This window comes from Labeo rohita, chromosome 16 (genome assembly GCF_022985175.1).
Source record: "Labeo rohita strain BAU-BD-2019 chromosome 16, IGBB_LRoh.1.0, whole genome shotgun sequence".
Lineage (NCBI taxonomy): Eukaryota > Metazoa > Chordata > Actinopteri > Cypriniformes > Cyprinidae > Labeo > Labeo rohita.
Window position 1 is genome coordinate 37,643,214 of NC_066884.1, and position 12,763 is coordinate 37,655,976.

General features: G+C 36.6%; 1 protein-coding gene across 2 annotated transcripts in view; it reads right to left on the reverse strand.

Annotated features, from left to right (window-relative positions):
- The window catches only part of adamtsl4 (ADAMTS-like 4), a 53,909-nt gene that overhangs the window by 27,243 nt on the left and 13,903 nt on the right, over positions 1 to 12,763 (reverse strand). For both annotated transcript variants that reach the window (XM_051130629.1, XM_051130628.1), the window contains exon 5: positions 3,774 to 3,876. In XM_051130629.1, coding sequence (XP_050986586.1) covers positions 3,774 to 3,876 — 103 coding nt within the window. The remainder of the gene's footprint in view (positions 1 to 3,773; positions 3,877 to 12,763) is intronic.

Below are 12,763 nucleotides of genomic sequence, written 5' to 3' on the forward strand. Positions count from 1 at the left end.
TTAAGACTCAGGGCTCTAACTGAAGAATGTAAACCCAAGGTTAAAGGTCTTTCATGCACTATAACCTCAACATTTTAGGTTTTAAACTTCTTAAGACTGTAAATCCTACATCCAAGTATTCAAACGCAGGATTCGTAATTCTAAATTTAAGATTCTAAGCCCTATACTCAAGGTTCTAAACTAAAAAAAGTGTGTAAAGTTACAATTATAAATTGAAATTCAAGACTCTTATCTCATGATTCTAGACTCCATACTTAGAGTTTAGGATTCCAGATTCATTCTCTACACTCAAGTTTAAAGATTATAAACTCTCAAGGTTATAAAATCAGTCTCAAGGTTATAAACTCAGGACTCAAGATTTTAATTAAAGATTCTAAATTTGAGATTATGGGTCCTCAGTTTAAGATTAACTCAAGATTGTACATTCAGGTTTCAACTATTCAAACTCAGTATTCATAATTTTAAAATTTGAGTTTGTAGAATTTAAGAATGTAAGATTTAAATTAAATTTAAGATTCAATGTTCTAAACTCAAAAATTTAAATTTTGAAATCAAGATTCTATACTCAATTCAAGATTCTACACTTAGCATTCAAAATTGAAGATTCTTAACTCAAAATGAAGGCTTTAAACTTATGATTGTAAATGTAAGATTCAATTGTCTAAAGTATTGTCGATTCTAAATTCACTCAGAGTTTAGCTCCAACCAACTCCAACTCACGCCTGCTTAATATATTCTAGTAAAACTGAAGACCTTGATTAGCTGGATCAGGTGTTTGATTAGGGTTGGAGCAAAACTGTGCAGAGCTGTGGCCCTCCAGGAATTTGAGGATGTTGAGACCAATGACTCAGAGGTTCTACACTCAAGAGTCAAGACTCTGAACTCAAGATCATAAATTCAACACTCAAGTGTCTCAAGTCAGTATTCATGATTCTAATTTCAAATTCAAAGTTGTAAATTCTAGGCTCTAACCTCTGTAGAATACATTCTGTGATCAGTATTTAGGATTTCAGATTTAAGGCTCTATACACGTTTCGAGATTTAATGACCCTTGAACCTTGAGATTAGATTCTTCAGTTAGAATCGGTTCTAAAAAAAAGGTTCTAAACTCAAAAAGATTTAAGTGTGTAAACTTAGTATTCACAATTATACATAAAAATGTATAATTGTCATGCTTCTAGATTATATACTCAGTATTTAGGATAGATTCAAGTCTCTACACTTAAGTTTAAAGATTGTAAACTCAAGTCTCAAGATTCTAGCTGAAGATTCCAAACTCAAGATTAAGGGTCCTCAGTTTAAGATTTACAATTAGAAACTCAAGATTACAAATACAGGTTGCAAGGTATTCAAACTCATTATTCATAATTTTAAATTTAGGATTCTAAATTCAAGATTTAAGGTTCTAAACGCAAATCAAGATTTTGAAGTCACGATTCAAGATTCAAGATTCAACATTCAGCCTTCAAAACTGAAGATTCTAAACTCAAGATGAAGGTTTAAAACTTATGATTCAAGTGTCTAAACTCACTATTCAAGACTCTAAATTTAAATTCAAAGTTCTAAATTTAAGGCTCTAAACTCATTCTATTCTTATTATCTATTTTAGTACTTAGTATCTAGATTTAAGCCTTTACACGTTTCAAGATTCAATGTTTTAAACTCAAGATCATGAATTCAAGATTTCAGTGTGTAAAACCAGGTTTCATAATTCTAAATTTAAGGTTTTACACTCAAGATTCAAAGTTCTAAACTCAAAAATCAAGATTCTAAACTCAAGATCATCATTCTAAACTAAATATTCATGGTTCTAAATGTAAGAATCAAGATTTTAAACTCAAGATCCAACATTCTACACTAAGGATTCAGAGTTCTAACTCAAGAATCAAGATTCTAAACTTAAGATTTAAGATTGCAAACTCAAGACACAAGATTCTAACTGAAGATTCCATACTCAAGATTAAGGGTCCTTAAGATTGAAGATTCTACACTCAAGATTGGAAATTCATGCGTTTAACCTCGATATTTGCAATTCTAAATCCAAATTCAAGGTACTAAATTCTAAATTCAATGTTTTACACTCAAGATTCAAAAATCTAAACTAAGGAATTAGGGTTTCAAACTCAAGAACAAGGATCTAAAGTGAAGATTAAGGTCCTGTCCTAATGATTTGTGGTGGTCTGCATGGCCATCTGTCAGAGAGGGGTTCCTGCACACTTGAGTCTCTCTGCTGTGGGTCAGACGGCTCTCTCTCTCTCTCCCCAACAGTAGATTGGGTGTCACTTCAGTTACGTCTGTCCTCACTTCCCCCTTTTTCAAGCCTCTCACTTACTATTCAGGCCTTTCTTCCTCCATTCAGGTCTTTCTCCTCTCATTCACAGACCCTTTCATCCCATCCATCCATCCATCCCGAACAGCAGCATTTTTCATTCGGTTGCTATGACTCCCTAACCTCTGTCCTCTCTGACTCCGCCTCCCTCATCCGATTTCCCCACTATAAGTCGCTCTTTTTCTTTCTCTCCTCTCTCTGTATTGTTGATTTATAGTGGCGGTCTGGTACGTGTGTATGGTCTCTGTGACTTTTATAACGGCCCGTCACACATTCCTCTGTTTTTAACTCGGTGTTTCTCTTTAACTTCTCCTTCTCTATACTTTCCTCTCACAAAGAGTCTTTGCTTGTACAGTAATACCCATGACCCCTGCGGTCACCCTCCTCCTCTCTTCATTCATTCTACATCCACTTTCTCTTCTTATGGCTCAGGTCATTTACAGCCTCTCAAAAACGCCTTTATTCTTGCTTATCTGCTAGTTCTGAGCTTTCTTAGAATCACTAACTGTTTAAGGCCATGCCAGTCTAAAAGGAATCCGTGCACATTTTTCACATTTTCCGCGCTGATTATGAAGGAAAATCTGCTGAATGAATTTGAAGGTGGCAAAACTTGTTAAACAGTTGAAATACCCATCCAACAAATTTAAAATTGTTATTTATTTATTTTTTTTGTAATATGAAATGAACATTTAAATAGTTGATATTTATCGTCAACATTTTTCTCAACTTCTAAGCCATCTTGGATTATTTATTTTTCTTTGTATCCACACCACAAGACCACAGTACCATTAAAATGTAACAAGATCAAGATCAGATTTGATTGATCAAAAGTGACATTAAAGACATCTAAAATGTCCTAATACATTTTAGATGAAAAAAAAAAAATCCACAAAAATATTCAACATTGCTAATAATCGGAAATGTTTCTTGAGCAGCAAATCAGCATATTAGAATGATTTCTGAAGGATCATGTGATAATGAAGGCTGGAGTAATGATGCTGAAAATTCAGCTTTGATCAAAGAAATAAATTACATTTAAACATATATTCACTTAGAAAGCAGCTATTTTAAATAGTAAAAATATTTCACAATTTTACTATATTTTTGATTAAATAAAAGCAGCCATGCTGAGCAGAAGGGACTTTTAAAATAATCTGTAGTGCATGATGCCTTAAAACGTTCTAAACAGGCAGCAAACTACCTTTTAGAACAGCTCAAATGCACTGAAATGTAAAACAACACAGTCTGAGCATGAAATACTAGGTGAAAAGACGTAAATGGAAAATATTGTGTGAGCAGATTTCCAGTACACTCAATTATTAGATAATAAAATCCAAATTCTGCTCCACAATGGCAGAAAGGTAAGTACCACGGTAATATTCCATCACACCTCTGTTATTGCTTCTTTTTTTCCCTTTACACCCCTTCAATTTTCGTTTCTAACCTTCTGTGAAAGGCTCCCAGTCATACACGCGTCCCATAAACTCTTGATTGTTGAACGCTGCACACTGCTCAGCCCTGGAGTTTACTGGAGCACCTGGACAAGCCTGTAGGGAAAGAGAGAGACTTAGGTTATAGTATCTCACTTTGACAAGCATGATAACATGTGTGTGTGTGTGTATGTGTGTGTGTGCTTTGGGTCAACCTGTGACTGAGAGAGATACGTTAGTTACCACATGGAAATAATGGTGAACCTGGAAACACTCACGTAAATCTCCAGAGGGAGAGACAGACAGAGGCCAATGTTTACGGAGTCAGACCAAGACAAGAGTCCAGAAGAAGGCGACACACATTTTAAGATTTGAATGAAAAATTGGCAAACCATATTATTTAATATGACAGGCTTTAAGGAGTTAAGAAACCAGTATTGTTTAGTGGAAATGTTACCAGAATCGATAAATTCCTTACAATCCCCAAACCACAGACCAGACAGAACGGGACATCAGGATAAAAACATATGGCGCCATAAATCAGACCTATATCAGCTTTGAGAGCGCTAGAGCAGAGCTCTAGTTTAGACCAGATGCTCGTCTCAAGATCTTCCACGTGTTCGTTCACGATGCCAATGACATCAGGAAACACTGCTCATTTTCTCCTGCTTTTTTCCTCTTCCTGTCTAGAACACGATAGGAACCACCCTCAGAGGGATGTGCAGGACACTAAAGACAGGCAGAGACAGCTGCGGACGTTAATGGGAGTGAAATGAAAGAGTCTCGGGGTCATCGAGGTGTCATTTCACCTCACAGACCACTGCACACGGGGCCATTAATGACCAAACACCAGCACCCATTAATGCACAGCAAACACGCTGCGGCTCTCCACAAACCAGCCCTAAATATTTACAACAGGTCTGAGTGCGTTTGCACAGGAAAACTCCTGCTCCGTTTATTCTAGGGGTTTAGTGCTCATACTTGTGTTCGTTGATTTACTTGAATTAATCGTGGTTTGGGTGCTTACAGCATAAGTCACGATGTTAGGATATGTACATATATACATACATTTAGTTAGGCTACATCAATGCTGATGGATATTTATAAACACTGGCTGAGTTTTGAAGTGTTTGAAGTCTCCTGAACGGTTTAAAAACAACCGAATTAATGATTGTGAAAAACAAAGATTTAAAGAGTAGACAATATTGTGAAACTAAAACTAAAACCATAAAAAACATCTGTTACTTCAATCAGAATAAATGTTAACCAAAATAATATAAAACAGTTTTAAAAATGTGTTTTGTTTCAGCAAGTTTCCAAAGCAACATTTCTTATTTGTAAACTATTCAGTCATGGCCTAATGGTTAGAGAGTCAGGCTTATAACCCAAAGGTTGCTGGTTCAATTCCTGCACCAGCAGGAATTGGAGGTGGGGATTGTGAATAAGCAGCACTCTTTCCATCTTCAATACCATGACTGAAGTGCCCTTGAGCAAGGCACTGAACCCCCAATTGCAGTGGGGCGTGTGTGTGTTTACTTCTCACTGCTGTGTGTGTGCACTCTTGATGGGTTAAATCCAGAGGACTAATTTCGAGTATGGGTCACCATACTTGACAATACGTTGTCACTTTCACTATTTCAAAAATACATATTTTAAAATGATAATAAATATGGACAACTAAATTAACTAAAATAGGGCAAATCCAGCATTATGGATGTGACATATAAATGCTTAGAGCATGTATGTGTTACCGATATACCAAACCATCTGTTTATATTTTAAAAAATCCTTGTTGATAGAGTCTAAACAGAAAAATATCAGTCTATGCATGAGTTTCTATGTTAAAAAAGATAATTAATCATGCATTGTGGATGTGACAAAAAATGACACTGTTTTTTAGAGGCTATATACTTTATAGGATTTCTGCGAATTAAAATGCACAAACCAGACACAATAATACCCAACAAATAGAGAAGCGATGACTTTTCACAGAACATATAATTGTTACGTTATTTTAATTTTGATGTGTCTATTTATGAGGAATATGTACTGTTAAAAAATGCTTTAAAAATTTTAGAGACCTCACTTGGGCATTTGAACCACCAAATGTTGACATCTGTGCTATCAGTATAGTAAAAACCTTTGTTAAAAACTTTATTTTTTCATGTTGGGTATTATTGACATTTGCATGGAATTATCAAATACTAAAATATAATTAAAATGAAAATGAAAACAAAACATATATAAAACATAATAGTGCCTCAACTATACTAAAATAACAGTGGTGGAGATATTCAGCAAAATGTTCATGCTGCTCAAGAAAGCCCTTACAAAAATTAAGCACATAAGTGTTTAATTAAGTAAATTTAAGTAAAATGTAAATAATTTTTAAGTATACTTTGTGTAGTATGCATACTAATACAAGTGTATAGTATACTATAATTCTAAGTGCATTACTATTTCAGAACTTGGGACTAAATTGGTCCCGTTTTTAATTGACAAAAATATACTTTTAAGTGTAGCAGCTGCTTTAAGAACACAGCTAGTTTTTCTTTAGCAGCTACACTACAAGTGAATTTAAAGGATTGCTTCCAGCTAAAGTACGAGGCCATAATCCATAATAACACTTCCTCCCGTGAAAAAGTCCATCTCCTGTTGTCTCTCACATCAAAAAAACAGCCACATATTTGTTTAGAGCTGTTTCGGACTGTTTTGGCTTGTAAACAGTGCTTGATTTGTGCAGATTTCTCTCCTGATTTAGACCAGATCCATTTGTCACTAAAGGAAGAGTTATTATGGCTTACAGACTCATATTTTAGCTGGAAGCAATGGCTTGAAGTTAAGATTTGAGTGAACTATTCTTTTAAAGAATTACATATAAAAACACAAAGCTAAGCATACAAAAATGACAACAGCCAAAAGCATTTGTGAGATCTGAGCCAAAGTAGGACTGTACTTGCACAAGACCAGAAGAACAACACAGAGGTGATATATAGTTGAAATGTACCAGTCAAAGAGTTCAGAAGAGTTCCTGTAATGAAGCAGAGCATCTACCAGAACTCAAGCTGAGAGACAGAGAGCTAATGCTCTACTGCCTTTCCTTAGGCCACATTCACTTCCTCGTTAATAGGGCCACTGTCAAACAGGGGCACACACGGGTCACACCGCATCTGCACACACACACACACACACACACACACACACACACACACACACAAATGAACAGCTCGATCGGATCTTGTTACAGGAGAAGCTGAGTGCTTACAAGCTCAGTGGGAAATCAGGGTGTAGCACACACACACACACGTGAATGAATGTATGGCTGGCTCAGATTCATCCATGGTGGATGAATGTGGTGAGAGCTCAGGATTTTCTCACACATGTTGTGAACAGTAACAACACAACAGCTGTCACTCACTCACTACACACACACACATTTTTCCACACACATCTTTTCTCTTTCTCTCTGAATACCTCATTCTTTTGTTTTTCTCTGTGTCCAGCTAACAAAAGCAGTTGGTCAGTGTAAACACAATTAACAAAGCAGCATGCTGAAACATGCACACACACTCTTCAGCAGAGGTACTTGAGAAAACAAGAAACTAAAAACACCTGAATAGACACAGATGAAATGTGCACACAAAGACGTTCCTGTGTGCGACTCCATGTGCATTTGTAAAAGGAAAAGTGATGCATAACAGATCCAGGAGCTTTTTCTAATTTCAAGATTTAGATTAAAATGCTGTTTAAAAGAGCTTTGGATGTATGGCATGTCACACTGCAGGATATTCACAAAACTCACAGCCAGTGTTCAGGTGTCTTGGCTGCCAGGTCTTTGCTTTGTGGTTGCTCCGGTGTTCAGGCTAATTACTCAAAGGTTACCCTCAAAAAACCCAAAATCTGATGGTGCAGGACAAGTTACACAACAAAGTTGAATTCTTAGCTTAAGAATTTGGCGAAAAAGAACTTGAGTGGTACCTGAAATAAGAGCAATATTAATAGTAATAGTGGTGCTTGACTAGATGCCACTTTCTAGATTATACACTAGCTCTGTGTGTATGAGAAAGAGGGGTTGAGCATGTGGGGTTCATTTGTGCAGCACAGAAAGAATGTGGGCTATACACTTCTGTCTTTGTGTCCAAGTATGTGCGTGATGATGATGTAACATACATGTGTTTTTAATATGTGGTTTATGATATGGGTCTCTGAGTTTGCGTCTGTGTGTTTAAAGCTGATGCACAGTAAATTCTGCACGGATGTGTGTGTGTTAAACAAGGTTAGTCCAAGCTAGGAAAAAAGGACACAAACAGAGAGAAGAATTGGATAAAGAAAAGAGAAGAGGAGGGAAGGGCAGAGCAGCTGTAAAACAGTGGGCCTTTACAAACTCCACCTGAAGAGAATAAATGCTGAGAATTATAGACGAATAAACGTGAACATTATAGGCCTCCCTCGAGGACAACTGGAGAAAATGGCTGAAGGAAAAAAAGGAGAGAAAGAATGAGACAGGGAAAATGTCCCTTACAAACAAACATAATTACTTTGAAACTCAAGTTTATCTAATGTGTTATTAAAGTAAACAATCTGGGTAAGCATTTTCGTGAAATGCACTGTAAACACAGTTGAGTCATTTGCGGCGCTTGGTTTGCACAGGTGATGGACAGCTGTCCGTTTTCAGTCCCAGCTGAGATTTGAGCTCATTTCCTGGCAATTTCTGATATATTGTCCCATATCAGCATTTTGGCCTAAATTCTTTAAATCCCCACAAAGGGAACTCTATCCAACACTTCAAAACTGAGGAATTTAGCAGCATCTGTAATGTATTTCAGTCTGAAAACATGCCCTACAGCATGAGGACACTGATTGGACAGGGAAACTTCACATGAATTGGACTCTTTGGTCAGATTTCAACTCTTGTTAAAGTTGTTAATGACTAATGCACCCAAAAATGCAAATTCTGGCATTTACTCACTGTCACTCAAAACCAGAGTTTTTTAACAAAATGTTGATGCTGCTCTTTTCCAGTTAATCTAAATAGCAACTTGAAGGAATAGTTCACCCATAAATGACCCTCAGGCCACCCAAGATGTAGATGAGTTTGTTTCTTCATCAGATTTGTAGAAATGTGTCATTCCATCACTTGCTCACCAATGGATCCTCTGCAGTGAATGGGTGCCGTCAGAATGAGAGTCCAAACAGCTGATAAAAACATCACAATCATCCACAAGTAATCCACACCACTCCAGTCCATCAGTTAACATCTTGAGAAGACAAAAGATGTTTGTTTGTAAGAAACAAATCTATATTAAAATGTTTTTAAAACATTGCTTCTGTCTAAAATGTAAATCCATAATCCACAGTTTTGCTTCCTCCAGTGAAAAAATCCACCTCCTGTTGTCTCTCAAATTAAAACCCAGCCAAATATTTGTTTAGAGCTGTTTTGGACAGTTTTTTGTTTTTTCTTGTAAACGGTGCTTGTCTGTGCATATTTCTCTACTGATTTAGACCAAACAATTTTTTCACTGGAGGAAGCGTTATTATGGATTATGGATTCATATATTAGCCAGAGGCAATGGTTTGAAGTTAAAAATTGTCTCAAGATGTTAACTGATGGACTGAGTGGTGTGGATTACTTGTGGATTATTGTGATGCTTTTATCAGCTGTTTGAACTCTCATTCTGACGGCACCCATTCACTGCAGAGAAGCCACTGAAGCTACATTTATCCAAATTTGATGAACAAACACAGGTTGTATGTACTACTGTTGTGATGCTTTGTAAATCATGATTTTTTTACAGTGTTACAGCCCCAGTATACATTGACTTTCATCAGGCCTCATTCATGACACAGTTTTTTAGGGTGTTTTTTCAATTACGTAAACTGTCGCATGATGCAAGATGTTATATTACCACAAGACATTCTTCATCATGTGACAGTTTACACAGAAATTTGCTCTGCTTGTGTTATGTGGAAGATTTCTGATGAAAAACACCTTGAGTTGTGAAATTCTGCGAAACACATTTTACACAGAAGAAAGACAAACACATTTGTTTTGACATGAATAAATGGTGAGTAAACGATGACACAGTCAGTATTTTTGTGCAAACTACAGATTTAATTTAAACTTTAAATAAGAAAATGTAGTTTCGATGCTATGCCTGTTTTTTGTTCTTGCATATTCAGATCACGTGATCAGATCACTCCATTTTCTCAGTCAGCATTTGAATCATATGGTATATTTGAGATGAGTTCTCTATTTTGTTTCCGAAAGGCCATTGTGAAGAGATTTGGCCTTTGACATGGCAATGTAAATGTTTATTTAGCGAGAGCAGAGCCCACCCTTTTCTCAATGACTTCACACAGAAAGACCTTTCAATGCCCTTCTCTTTCTTTCTTCTTCTTCCTCATTTCTCTCTTCTCTCTTTTTCTTTCCATTCCTTCTCCCAGCAAAACTCTTCCTTCCTCCCTCATCTCTGCTTTATTACTTCACTCCAGGCCTCTCATTCCCTCTATCTGTTTTTCTGCCCTCTCTATTTCTGGAGGGTGTGTGTGTGTGTGTGTTTTAAACAGTGGCGTCTTTCACTGCACTACAGCATAACTGTGTCACACCCCCAGAAAGCCCCTTCGCTCCACTCCTCTATTTCACGTCCTCTCCTCCCCTACTCTCATTTCCCCGCTGCTCACACACACACACACACAGACACACACACAATAAAGTACACATAACTATAGTTTATCATTCCTCCAAATAGAATGTTGTACACCCAATAACATTCCTGAGATATCTAACCCATAATAAAACACACACACTCTCTAGTTTACACATACAGAACAAGATATTACACAATGTAAAACACTGATCATGGAGAACAAAACTGCTTTGCGGAACAAAGAAATATTTTAGGCAATCTGTTCATCTGTTCAGAGGTTTTTACCTACTTTGGGTTAGATTCCATTTGCTCCAAATATGCACTTACAGCACTAGAAATAGGGGCCACGCACACAGAATGTGATTTTGCTATAAAAGTGCACAACATGGGCAGTAGAAAAAACAAGAATCTGACTTTCTCAAGTCAAGTCAAGTTAAATGATTATAAAATATTTGTATAATGCTTTTCACAAAACACACTATTTCAAAACAAAGCTTCACAGAAATGTTAATGTTTATAATATTTTTATATCATGCCTTATAGTCACATTTAGAAGATTAGAGTTGAGTAATAATACACTTTACATTTTGCAAAGCGTTTTTATTTATTTATTTATTTTTTATTTTATTAGATTTATTTTTGCCTTTTTATGTATAGTACAGTAGAGAGACAGGAAATGAAGTGGGAGAGAGGGGGACGGGATCGGGAAAGGTCCGCGATCCGGGATTCGAACACGGGACGCCCGAAGCGCAACAGCGCTGCATGTCGACCCACTGCTCACGAGGCTATCGGCGCAGACTGCAAAGCGGTTTTGAATGACTATTATGTACTATATTTGACTTACTAGATTTTCTACATATTCTACAGGTGTAATATGGACATGTTTTTTCATAAATCTGACTGTGCTGACAAAAAGTAGAAACACAAATGTGAAACCTTATAAAAAAAAAAGGTATTTTTAAATAAGCTTTCTTCTGTCAGGACATTCCTTAAAGGATTAGTCCACTTCCAGAATAAAAATTTCCCGATACATTTACTCACCCCCATGCCATCCAAGATATTCATGTCTTTCTTTCTTTAGATGCAAATAAATTAATTTTTCTGAGGAAAACCTTCCAGGATTTTTCTCCATTTAGTGGACTTCAATGATGCTCAATGGATTGGAGGTTAAAAATGCAGTTTCAATCCCAGCTGAGGAATAAGGGTCTTATCTAGTGAAACGATCTGTCATTTCTGAAAAATACATACGTTTTTATACACTTTTTAACCACAAATGCTCATCTTGTCTAGCTCTGCAATGCACATGTGTACTTTAGGGTGTATCGAAAAACTCCTATCTCATTTTCTCGTCCTACATCACAATTTTAACTATTTTTGTAAAGTACATTTGATCTTCTTTGTAAACACTGGGTTGGCACGTCTGCAGTGATGCACTACGATTTTGAAGTTGGAGGAGAAAATGAGAAGGGAGTTTTTCAACATACCCTAACTGTATTGACTCGGAGCACGCATGCGCATCACAGAGCTAGACAAGACAAGGATTTGAGGTTAAAAAGTATACAAATTGTAAATTTAATAACCAATCGTTTTGCTAGATAAGACCTCGGCTGAAGTCCAGACGTTTTCCTTAAAAAGCTTAATTTCTTTGCGACTGAAGAAAGAAAGACATAAACATTTTAGATGACATGGGGGTGAGTACATTATCTGTACATTTTTATTCTGGAAGTGGAGTAATCCTTTAAGTATTTATTTTAAATATTTATACTTTTTTTTACTGAGTCTAACCATAGTTTAATCTATAATATTAAGGGAAATAAAACAACAGAAAGTGTGTACGAGTAAGAGAGAGAGAGCACAGGATGGTCATCAAGTTCTCTCAAGTGTTCAGAAGCTCCACTTCCAGTCAAAACACATGAGTTTGTCTTTCTGTGCCCAGTAATCTCACCGTCCCCTCAACACACACTCCAAACTATAAAGATAAACACACACACACACTGCTATGTATAGCCAAGCAGCCCTCAGAGGGGCCAACGAGAACTTTTTCTGGGTTCCACCTCCATCTGTGGCATTTCAAACCCGGTTACAAACCCTAAGTACTCAGTTATGTGTTGCCTGAAAAACTCTTAGCAACCAAGTCTCCATAAAAATGATGAATTTAACCTATAGGTCCTTTGAGGAATTAGTGGAAATCCAAGGCAATGGCTGACTGTGTCATGAGTCTGATCACTTGTGATTTATAAAGTGTTTGCAAAGAGCTTTTACACAGCAATTATAATCTAGCTTCATTATGTTGCATTGCACATCTCACTTGCACTGAACACAAGAAGTGAGAGATGTTGTAACTACAGCAGGAACAT